This window comes from Mercenaria mercenaria, chromosome 4 (genome assembly GCF_021730395.1).
Source record: "Mercenaria mercenaria strain notata chromosome 4, MADL_Memer_1, whole genome shotgun sequence".
Lineage (NCBI taxonomy): Eukaryota > Metazoa > Mollusca > Bivalvia > Venerida > Veneridae > Mercenaria > Mercenaria mercenaria.
The window spans coordinates 85387473-85399598 of NC_069364.1; the positions used below are offsets into that span (position 1 = coordinate 85387473).

The 12126-nt window shown below is 35.2% G+C and overlaps 1 protein-coding gene across 1 annotated transcript in view; it reads left to right on the forward strand.

Moving 5' to 3' along the window:
• LOC123552342 (uncharacterized) overlaps positions 1-12126 on the forward strand; it is a 469144-nt gene that overhangs the window by 446593 nt on the left and 10425 nt on the right. Inside the window, exons 9-10 of the mRNA XM_053541855.1 lie at positions 133-255; positions 1922-2131. Coding sequence (XP_053397830.1) covers positions 133-255; positions 1922-2131 — 333 coding nt within the window. The remainder of the gene's footprint in view (positions 1-132; positions 256-1921; positions 2132-12126) is intronic.

Here is a 12126-nt window from a genome sequence, read left to right on the forward strand (position 1 = left end):
AAAGTTCAACAGAATTTATTATGATCGCACAATGTTACATGTGGTCTTTCTAGTTGGACATCTTTACTGCTGGCCAGTACAGTAGTTTGGTTTCATCTTACATACTTACAGTTATTTTATTACTTCCTTTAGTTGTACATGGCTACATAGACCACCGTGTGAGAAGTGCTAGCCCTACCCAGATAGTAGAGATCAGTACTGAAGCGTTTAACAAGGAAGTCTATGGAGCAGAGGTGACCTTAGACACTGTAACAGGTATATTTTATATACACACTGAAATCTTTATACCATGAAATCTGTCTGTAAAGGCATTGGAAATTAAAAACAGTAGTTTCAGTTCATAGATGGTTAATTAATGGGTGAACAGAAAGAGAAAGTAGCAGCCTTCATAGTCAGGTTTTATAGTAGTGGTCTTTATACAGAGGTGGTCCTTAGCCGAGATTTGACTGCACTCCTTTTTATGAATCCTTGAAAAGTTATCTTCTGTTACTGAGTGGTTCTAATTAGTCTGACATCTGTATCACTTGCCTGTTACTACTTTGTTGGAAGCCTTACTAGGAAAGAACACTTTTTAGCTTGACTGTTTGAAGAATAGTCAGAGTTATTCTACTCACTGATGTCAAACTTTGGTTAAAGTTTTGCATGCAGGTATCTATAGCTAACATTTAAAAGCATATAGTTTTGAAACTTATTTTTTTCTTTTTTAAGGTCATTTACTAACCTCACTGGGTCAAGTCCGATAACTCTTGACATGTAATTTGGTCAAATTATGTCCCCTTTTGGACTTGAAAAATCCTGGTTAAAGTTTTACATGTCAGTTACTATCTCCTAAACTAATGCAGATATTGAATTGAGACTTCACATGTATCTTCAGTGTTGTAAAAAAACTATGTAGTAGTATCAAGTCCCATAACTCTGACATGCATCTTGGACAAATTATGCCCCCTTTTGGATTTTAAAAATCAAGGTAAAAGTTTTGCATGTAAGTACATTTAACTGTTATTTAAAGGGATATAACTTTGAAACTTATTTTTTCTTTTTCTAGGTCAACCACTAACCTCAGAGGATCAAGTCCAATAACTCTGATATGTATTTCTAGCAAATTATGCCTCTTTTGGACTTAGAAAATCCTAGTTAAAGTTTTGCATGCAAGTTTAGATTACTGTCTCCAAAACTAATACAGATATTGATTTGAAAGTATACATGTGTCTTCAGGGTTATAAAACTAGGTGATAGCATCAAGTACCATAACTCTGAAATGTATTTTGGTCAAATTTTGACCCTTTTTGGACTTTAAAAAGCCAGGTTAAAGTTTTGCATGCAAGACTTAGTTACTATCTCCAAAACTAATGCAGATGCTGGATTGAAACTCTATAGATATTTTAACACTTAGAGTAGTATATTCCTACTTCTAGGAAAATGATTCAAATAGTCGAGCATCCGCTGTCTTACAGACAGCTCTTGTTTGTATGGAAATAATCTGTCTTGCTCATGTAATGACATTTTCTGCTTAGATCCTGCTAATGTCTTTAAAGTCTGTCTTCTCCATTGAAGTTGGAAAGTAGATGTATGACTTTAGCAGTCAGTCTATCTTTTAAACTTGGCAGACACTATACAATTCAGTCTGGCTAACCACAGATTGTGGTGATAGTTTCTTCTAAGGGTCCATTTTAGATACTCTTTTCAGTGCAAAAAATTGCTTTACTTGGAAAACCATTCCCTACCTCAATTTCAGATATGACGGGTGTAACTGACAATTGGAGAAGCTGAACTCATTTAGTTTATGTATTTGGTATGGATTTAATGCCTGTTACTAACACTAGGTTGTGTAATTGTAGTTGGCATTTTGGAGTGAACTTGAAAAAGAGCTACAAAACAATATTTCTGAATTACATATTGTTTATTGTTTGTGCAAATGTAGGTGAACTGATACAAGGATCTGTGGGTACCAGTCCAGTTGAGATAATTCCACTACAGACTGTTGTATCTGTATCAGAAGCTGGGACTGTAACTTTAGACAACCAGTCTGGACAAGAAGAACCTGACAACCAGTCCATGACAGAAATTACTCAGTCTGTAACAGTGAATACTGACGATGAATCTGCTGTGATTTATACAGAAGTTGATGAAGGTAAATCCTACTTAAAGTTTCAGCCTCCTAGGCAGAGATGTTAATGTCGATGACTTCAAATCTTTGTCGCCTTACTGCTGTGGGTCCAAAAGCTTGCTTGGGCTGTACTATTCTTTCATGTAAGGAAGCCGGCTTCCAGCTGACATAAGGGAAAATCGATGGTTTTACACGGTTACCGGCTCATGCCTGAAGAAATTCCTGGAAGGGCACAAGGTATTTTCTGTCACCATCAAAAGCTAGAGAAAGTCACCTTGTGACCTATAATTAAAAAAAACCCCATGAAGTTAACTGTTTTTAGTGCTGCCAAATCTACAGAATACCAATAAGTCAGTTTTTTGCATGGCACAATAATAATATCTGTCATGTGTTTACGAATCGGATAGAAATATCCGTCCCGAGGGCACCTGCGCATTGGGCGGTAATGAGGCTTGAAAATCTTCTTGTACAAAAACACATGGCCTAGGGCTTTGATATTTGGTATGTAGCATCATCTAGTGGTCCTCTACCAAGATTATTCAAATTATCCCCCTAGGGTCAAATATGGCCCCACCCCGGGGGTTACATGGTTTATATAGGCTTATATAGGGAAAACTTTGAAAATCTTCTTGTACAAAACCACATAGCCTAGGGCTTTGATATTTGGTATGTAGCATCATCTAGTGGTCCTCTACCAAGATTGTTCAAATTATCCCCCTACTGGTTCGAGTCGTAAATTCGGCCAGGTCGTAAATATTCGGCCACCCACTTTAAAGCTTTTTTTCGAGCCAGATGCTCGAGAACGCATCTGTGTCATCACAAGCACTTGCGTTAGCAATAAAATCGGCAAAAAACAGTAAGTTGAGATAAGTAGAAAAAAAGTTGTCCTTCCTTACAGTTGTGTACTCTAAATAGCAAATATTTTGTCTCGCGGGTCGCGTGACGTCATTGCACGCGCTCGTTTATGCTGAGGCCCGGAAAGGGTTTATTCAAATCTAAACTTTATAACACGAAACGAAAATGCACTAACTAGCATAAAACGCGTTTAAAACAAAGTAAATGAATATATAGTCCATCAACGTCATTGAATTTTCATGTCTACGTTGTTTTTTCACGTTGATGTCATTTCCTTCTGAATTATTCATTTCGGGGCTGTAACACGTTTATGCTTTGCCATGGAACGCGCATATATAAAAAGGTGTTATGACAGCACATGGGCGCGAGAATCACTTTAATCTCCTGTTAAAACACCCCCGAAAAGTGACAAGAACAGCAGTTTTATGCTAGAATGTGTGATAAACAGTGACGTAAAAACTGAACTACGTCATGCTGCTTTGAGAAGAATGACAGGGCCGCCTTTTAAATCTCTGATGGCAAATATTTCCCACAAGGTATGCTACTGAAAATTGATTGCAGTAATATTGAGAATAGAAAGATTTGTCTGTAGCATTGATTTATTTCCTAGACAATATTGAAAATATAACCAACTTTATGTTTAAAAAGTGGCCGAATATTTACAACCTCTAGAAGGCAAAATGTGGAGGCTAAACCCGTCCGTTATTTTAAGCGCTACTTCATTGTTTACCATACTGTAAACGGCCGTTAATGATAACAATCAATGTTGCTTGTATTAAGGCACATATGGTAGAAATTTTGTACAAATCACTTGTATAATGAAAGAAATATTTATGAAAAACCACAAAAAGTGGCCGAATTTACGACTTGAACCAGTAGGGTCAAATGTGGCCCCGCCATATAGGAAAAAAAGTTTAAAAATCTTCTTGTCTGAAACCACAACACTTAGACCTTTGATATTTGGTTTGTAGCATTGTCTTATGGTCCTCAACCAAAATTGTTCAAATTGTGCCCCTTGGGTGAAAAGAGGCCCTGCCCTGGGGGTCCCAAGTTTTATATAGACTTATATAGGAAAAAGCTTTAAAAATTTTCTTGTCTGAAACCATATGACCTAGGCTTTTGATATTTGGTATGATGCATTGTCTAGTAGTCCTCTACCAAATTTTTTCAAATTATGCCCCTGGGGTTAAAAGAGGCCCCGCCCTGGAGTCACTTAGTTATTATGTGAGTTATATGTATAGGAATAAAAAAATACTTAAAAAAATCATCTGATCCTATTTCCAAGACTGTTTAATTATAATTACCTGATGACCCCAAGTAATATGATGTCACTTGACTGACCTTGACCTACTGACCTTCTTTCTTGTTAGCTCACCTGTCTCGAAGTGACAGGGTGAGCTATTGTGACCGCTTGATGTCCGTTGTGCGTAGTGCGTCGTCCGTCAACAATTTCTAAAAAAATCTTCTTCTTGAAAACCGCTGGACAGAATTACACCAAACTTCACAGGAATGATCCTTGGGTGGCCTCCTTTCAAAATTGTTCAAAGAATTGAATTCCATGCAGAACTCTGGATGCCATGGCAACCGAAAGGAAAAACTTTAAAAATCTTCTCAAAAACCAGAAGCCCTAAAGCTTAGATATTTGGTGTGAAGCATTGCCTAGTGGACCTCTACCAAATTTGTTCAAATCATGACCCCGGGGTCAAAATTGACCCCGCCCCAGGGGTCACTTGATTTTACATAGGAAAATCTTAAAAAATCTTCTTCTCAAAAACCAGAAGCCCTAGAGCTTAGATATTTGACATGTAGCATTGACTAGTGGACCTCTACTAAAGTTATTCAAATCATGACCCCGGGGTCAAAATTGACCCCGCCCCAGGGGTCACTTGATTTTACATAGATTTCTATAGGAAAATCTTCAAAAAATTAAAAAAAATAAACCAGAAGGCCTAGAGCTTAGATATATGACATGTAGCATTGCCTTGTGGACCTCTACAAAATTTGTTCAAATCATGACCCCCGGGGTCAAAATTGACCCTGCCCTAGGGGTCACTTGATTTTACAAAGGGAAAATCTTCAAAAAATTTCTAAAAATAAACCAGAAGGCCTAGAGCTTAGATATATTTGACATGTAGCATTGCCTAGTGGACCTCTACAAAATTTGTTCAAATCATGACCCCCGCCCCAGGGGTCACTTGATTTTACATAGGAAAATCTTCAAAAAATTTCTAAAAATAAACCAGAAGGCCTAGATCTTAGATATTTGACATTTAGCATTGCCTAGTAGACTTCTACAAAATATGTTCAAATCATGACACCCGGGGTCTAATTGACCCCACCCCATGGGGTTACTTGATTGTACATAGAAAAATCTTCAAAATTTTCTAAAATAAACCAGAAGGCCTAGAGCTTAGATATTTGACATGTAGCATTGCCTAATGGACCTCTACAAAATTTGTTCAAATCTTGATCCCCCAGGGTCAAATTGACCCAGCCCCAGGGGTTACTTGATTGTACATAGGGAAATCTTCATAAATTTGCTAAAAATAAACCAGAAGGCCTAGATCTTAGATATTTGATATGTAACATTGCCTAATAGACTTCTACAAACTTTGTTCAAATCATGACCCCCGGGGTAAAATTTGCCCCGCCCCAGGGGTTACTTGATTGTACATAGGAAAATCTTCCAAAAAAATTCTAAAAATCATCAGTTTGACATTTGAAACATGTAGCTCATATTACTCAGGTGAGCGATCCAGGGTCATCATGACCCTCTTGTTTTTTAAGGTACAGCCTTGAAATTTTGATGGCGTACACAGTTTTGCACACAAATCGTAAAACTGAATTTCATTGACCATGAATGTGCCCTACTGACTTTCTTAATATTTTATCATCATTTTAACATTTGAAACTTGTAGCTCATATTACTCAGGTGAGCGATCCAGGGTCATCATGACCCTCTTGTTTCAAAATGTATCACATTGATGCTGCAATTGTACAAATCAAGTAGTTTTCATGATTTCGATTTAATTTTAACCATTGAAGGAAATTTGGAAGTGTTTAGTTTAAACAATATTTTATTATTTTTAAGCAACATACACATAACATGTACAACAAATTTTTACATGTCAAAATTCATGGATTGGAAAACAAGCTGATAGCTTATGTAAATTCCTTTCCTTTGGACAATGATTTGCTGACAATACTACCAATAAAATTTTGTGGCCATGTATTTTTTGTTTTCAATATTAATTTTGATGTAATTTCATATATGGGTAAATGTTATTTTACAACAAAAAAATGTAATCTTACCTGATTTGGAAGAGTAACTCTTACAAAACATATACTCAATTTGTTTGCAAGATTTGCCTCCCTTAAAAACAACACTGTAACTATTGCTGTATTTAGGCCAGTACTTTTTTTAATTCAAGAACATTTAAAGCTTTTAATGTTCGAAAATTTTGAGACATGTGTCACAATGGCCAAGTAATGTCATGTAGTTTTTCACACAATTTAACAGCATGTATAGATCAAATAATTACATTGATTGAATTGATTTTAGTGTCAACAGTTAAAGTCAATTTACAGCAACTGGTTCGTATCTTTTTTTTTTGCAGTAAATACTGGTTTCCAAGTAGTTTCCAGACCGAAATCGCTATTTTTTGCCAGTAACTTTCAAACAAAATATAGTAGAAATATAAAATTTTCACAGAAAAAAGCTAGGTTCTTCGTTAACAACATGCAGAATTCGTATTACACTTGCGTTCATAACACATATGTAGATGAGGCCTCAAACGGGGCAATTAATTCCATTAATATCGCAGTCAGTCCGAGTAGTTTTCCGGACCTTTCATTGTAAAAGCAAAGATTTCCAATTTCGTTATATATATTCAAAATTAAAACATATTTCTAAGGCGTGATGATGATTTCAAAAGTATATTTTAACAATTCAGCAAATACTAGATTTATAATACGCTCATTACAGTTATGTCTAATTACGTTTGAATGACGTTTGCAACGTCACGTTAAAATGACGGAACATATTTAGCGGACTGGTAATATTACAAAAAAGAAATTAAGAACATTTAATATAATTAACAACTTTTTAGAAAAAAAAGAACCTGACCGGTCTCAAAATTGGTAATCTAACGCGCTGACCACTCGGGCATGGACACTGCTGTTAAACATTTGATTGATAGACGGTATCATAGTAAAATCCCTGTCTATTTTGGTTCCTATTTTAAATCGATAATTTAATGCCGTACTATAGTGAATAGGTCGATTTTTTCTGACATTCATTGTTTTATTTTATTATTATCTGAATGTTTTTACTGTATCGTCTGAAAATGGGAGCACAATTGACTGATGTTAACCTTCAAGGGGCCTCAATTTCTGTGCATGCGCACTGTAACTGGAATTCCCCTGAAGTTCACAATCTCTTGTGTAAACATTACATCGATGTAAGTTAAAACAACCGGGATATTCAAATAATAAATAAATTCGGTAATGCTAGGTTTTTGCGCTATGTATAGGCAACAAAATCCTAGATGATATGATATTGTTACATAAATGCTTTACGATGGCATAAAGTCTATTCATCACGAAATATAAAAGGTCCGGAAAACTACTTGGGTCCGGAAACTACTGGGAAACCAGTAGTGTTCTGTATTTATAACCAAGGTTTTGCAATAACTAAGTTTGTTATATACATTGTTGTTTTTTTTACATTGAACAAAGGAGGACAAAAATATAGGATTTTTAAGATGTTTGTTATATCTGGGATTTCTTTATGGACAAATTGGCTATATTTGAGGGGTTTTTTTTGGTACATACATTATCTGAGGCAAGCATGTAAGTGTTTGTATCAGGGTTCAAAGTTACATAGCCGAGTTAGAAGACCAGTCTCACAGTGCTAACATGTGATTGGATGATTCCGAGTTCAGTCGTTTTTCAAACAGCATGGCTGCTTTTTGAAACTGATTTCTTAACTCGACTTTTTCACTTTTTATCCTGCAGTACCACGGTGTTTAATCAAATCTATATCTTGCAGATGAAACTCTTTACCTAACTTTATGGTAAGCATTTAACTTTCACTATATGTTTTGGATAAACAAGGTATGTAAGATTTGTCGTGACCTCATTTATCATTTAATTAATGCTTAAGTTTACCTTTATTTTATAACTGAAATGATCTTATGGAACATTTTAATGTTGTTTAAATGTAACATGCCCTGTATTTTTCTAAGTTTAAATATGGCAAATAAGGTGTTTTTTAGCTCGACTTTCGAAGAAAAAGCAGAGCTATTACACTCACCCCAGAGTCAGTGTCACCATCGCCATTTGTTAAAGTTTTTGATAATGTCAAATATCTCTATAACTATCAAAGCTATTGACTTGAAACTTTCAATAGTTATTTACTATCAAAGTCTACGCCTGGAGAATAACTCCTCATAACTCTGATATAAATTTTGACAAATATGCCCCATTTTAACTTTGAACTTTTTGGTTAAAAGTTTTTGATAAAGCCAAATATCTGAGTTACTATCAAAACTTTTGACTTGAAACTTAAAATAGTTATTTTCTATCAAAGTCTATACCAGAAGAAATAATCCCCATAACTCTGATTTGAATTTTGACAGAGTTATGCCCCTTTTTAACTTAGAATTTTTGGTTGAAGTTTTATAAAGTGTTTACTGGCAAAGCTCTAATTCAGAGTCAAGCATTGAGAAAAGTCAAGCATGCTGTCTAACAGACTGCTCTTGTTCATTTCCTGTTATCTCTGAAGAAGGTGACGTGTCCTAAAATGTTTTGTTTATATATGTGATTCCTTGTTTTTCGAATTTCTTCTGCTGTTTAATCAAATGATATTTAGTATCAGCATACTGTTTACGTAAATGAACATTTGGAAACACTTGCTTTGTTGTAACTATAGGTAATGGGTGACTGCGTTTGCTATGCTCAATGCCTTTATGGGATTCTACTTTTTTTTAGGTCTTCTTATTTTCTAAAACTAGTTTTTGATAGCATATATCCCATATAGAACATCAAAAGGAACTTGTGGGGTGTAAACTTGTGATGCATATATTACATGAATCTTTTCAAAATAACTGAAGTGCATATATAAGTGATTATCCTTAAAAATGTAGGTGCCTGATGTTTAGATCATACTGTATTTACTACACTTTAAACAAAAACGGAGATACCATTTTTCTTTTACACATCTACCAATAAAAGTGTACATATAATTGCAGAAAAGGGTGTGGAAATCAACACAACTGTTTAAAAAAATGGTTATAATACTCTGTTAGTTCCCACATGTGCATAGCAGTACTCCCATTGCAAGGGTGATTTGTGAAAGTTACTGTAGGGATAATACACGTTTTTTTGTGTATTAACGTCTGCAGAAGCCTGCGGGATTGTGACCGAGACCGAAGGTCGAGGTCACAAACATATCCCAAGGGCTTCTGCAGGCGTTAATACACAAAACAAACGTGTATTGTCGCTATTCTTGCATAAAAAAACATTACACGACGACTAAATGCATTGTTTTCATATGTGATGACTTGACGATTCCGGTACATTTTTAGCTCGACTATTCGAAGAATAGTCTAGCTATTCTACTCACCCTGGCGTCGGCGTCGGCGTCGGTGTCAGCGTCACACCTTGGTTAAGTTTTGCATGCAAGTACATACAGCCATCAATTAAAGGCATATAGCTTTGAAACTTATTTTTTCTTTTTCTAGGTCAATTACCAACCTCTCTGGGTCAAGTCCCATAACTCTGACATGTATTTTGAGCAAATTATGCCCCCTTTTGGACTTAGAAAATTTTGGTTCAAGTTTTACATGCAAGTGACTATCTCCAAAACTAATGCAGATATTGATTTGAAACTTCACATGTGTCTTCGGGGTTATAAAACTAGTTGATAGCAGCAAGTCCCATAACTCTGACCTTCATTTTGGCCAAATTATGCCCCCTTTTGGACTTAGAAAATTCTGGTTAAAGTTTTGCGTGCAAGTACATACAGTTATTTCTAAAAGGCATATAGATTTGAAACTTATTTTTTCCTTTTCTAGATCAATTTCCAACCTCACTGGGTCAAGACCCATAACTCTGACATGTATTTTGAGAAAATTATGCCCCCTTTTAGACTTAGAAAATTCTGGTTAAAGTTTTACATGCAAGTGACTATCTCCAAAACTAATGCAGATATTGATTTGAAACTTCACATGTGTCTTCGGGGTTATAAAACTAGTTGATAGCAGCAAGTCCCATAACTCTGACCTTCATTTTGGCCAAATTATGCCCCCTTTTGGACTTAGAAAATTCTGGTTAAAGTTTTGCGTGCAAGTACATACAGCTATTTCTAAAAGGCATATAGATTTGAAACTTATTTTTTCTTTTTCTAGATCAATTTCCAACCTCACTGGGTCAAGACCCATAACTCTGACATGTATTTTGAGCAAATTATGCCCCCTTTTAGACTTAGAAAATTTTGGTTAAAGTTTTACATGCAAGTGACTGTCTCCAAAACTAATGCAGATATTGATTTGAAACTTCACATGTGTCTTCGGGGTTATAAAACTAGTTGATAGCAGCAAGTCCCATAACTCTGACCTTCATTTTGGCCAAATTATGCCCCCTTTTAGACTTAGAAAATTCTGGTTAAAGTTTTGCGTGCAAGTACATACAGCTATTTCTAAAAGGTATATAGATTTGAAACTTATTTTTTCTTTTTCTAGATCAATTACCAACCTCACTGGGTCAAGTCCCATAACTCTGGCATGTATTTTGGGCAAATTATGTCCCCTTTTGGACTTTGAAAATTCTGGTTAAAGTTTTACATGCAAGTGACTATCTCCAAAACTAATGCAGATATTGAATTGAAACTTCACATGTGCCTTCGAGGTTATAAAACTAGTTAAGAGCAGCAAGTCCCATAACTGATATGCATTTTGGTCAAATTATTCCCCCTTTTGAACTTAAAACTCTTTTGATATTTAACCTTTTTGGGTAATATTTTCCTGCTTCTGGGACAATATTTCGAATAGTCGAGCTTGGCTGTCTTACGGACAGCTCTTGTTTATTTACCATTCTTGTTGTTCTTGGAAACGGTAAACATGTTTTAAGTATCCATAACCGGGGCACACATAACAACAACACTACTAAAAGCGTGATTTGAAGGTTTTTGATCATCTTATTTTTATTTTTAGTTATTACAAACGTTACATTACACATAATTTTGCATATAACTAAAAAATTTGATAAACAGGAACACAATTATTTTAAAAATAACAACTTTACATTCGAATTATTTTGAGTACGAACAAACAGAGTACAGATGAGTACGAAGCTAGTGACTAGCTTTCGAGGTTTATTATATGAATTCTGCGAACAATCAGGTAAAAACAAACCGACTGATACTAACAAAAATCATTAATATAATACCTAAAAACGGGCAATAGCACAAATTACACATGATACTTATTTATTCACAGTTATTTACAATAACTGAACAGACACTTTGTAAAGGGAGTAAACTCTAAGAGAAGCTAGTGCGTACATTGATGGGGGCAGTACGTTTGGGGTTGGAAACTGATACAGCTAAACATACTGGATTACATTGTATCTATAATGCTACAAGAAGAGGTTATTATGGAAGAAACAAGATGCAGATGCCAAATATCAGTCTGCGCAGAAATACATACATACGTCCCTGGCAAAGCATTTCAAAAATAAAAATCATGTATTAACAGCACGTGAATTGCCTTGTTTGCACACGATTTTTCTCCCATTTATACATGGGCAGATCCAGTGAAAAAAGTAGTTTTTATGCAAGAATGAATATATTCACCTTTAAAGTTTACTGCTGGTAGTTCCTTATGGTCTGTGGTAGTAACGGTAAAATCATCTTTTTTTCATACGAATAAGTGCTGTGCTTATCCCAGAAAGTGAAGGCACTGTAAGTTACATCCGCGAAATATAGGTTTAAGTAATATAAATTGATGAAAATGCTGTGAGTGTCTTGGTATGTGTTTTTCATTTTCAAACTTAATAAAGAAATTAAGACTTTTTGGGCTATAAATATCTGAACAAAGGCTGTATTAGTCAGTGATTCCCTACCAATTTTGTTCAAGCCTAATCAATGGAAGCAAATTAATATT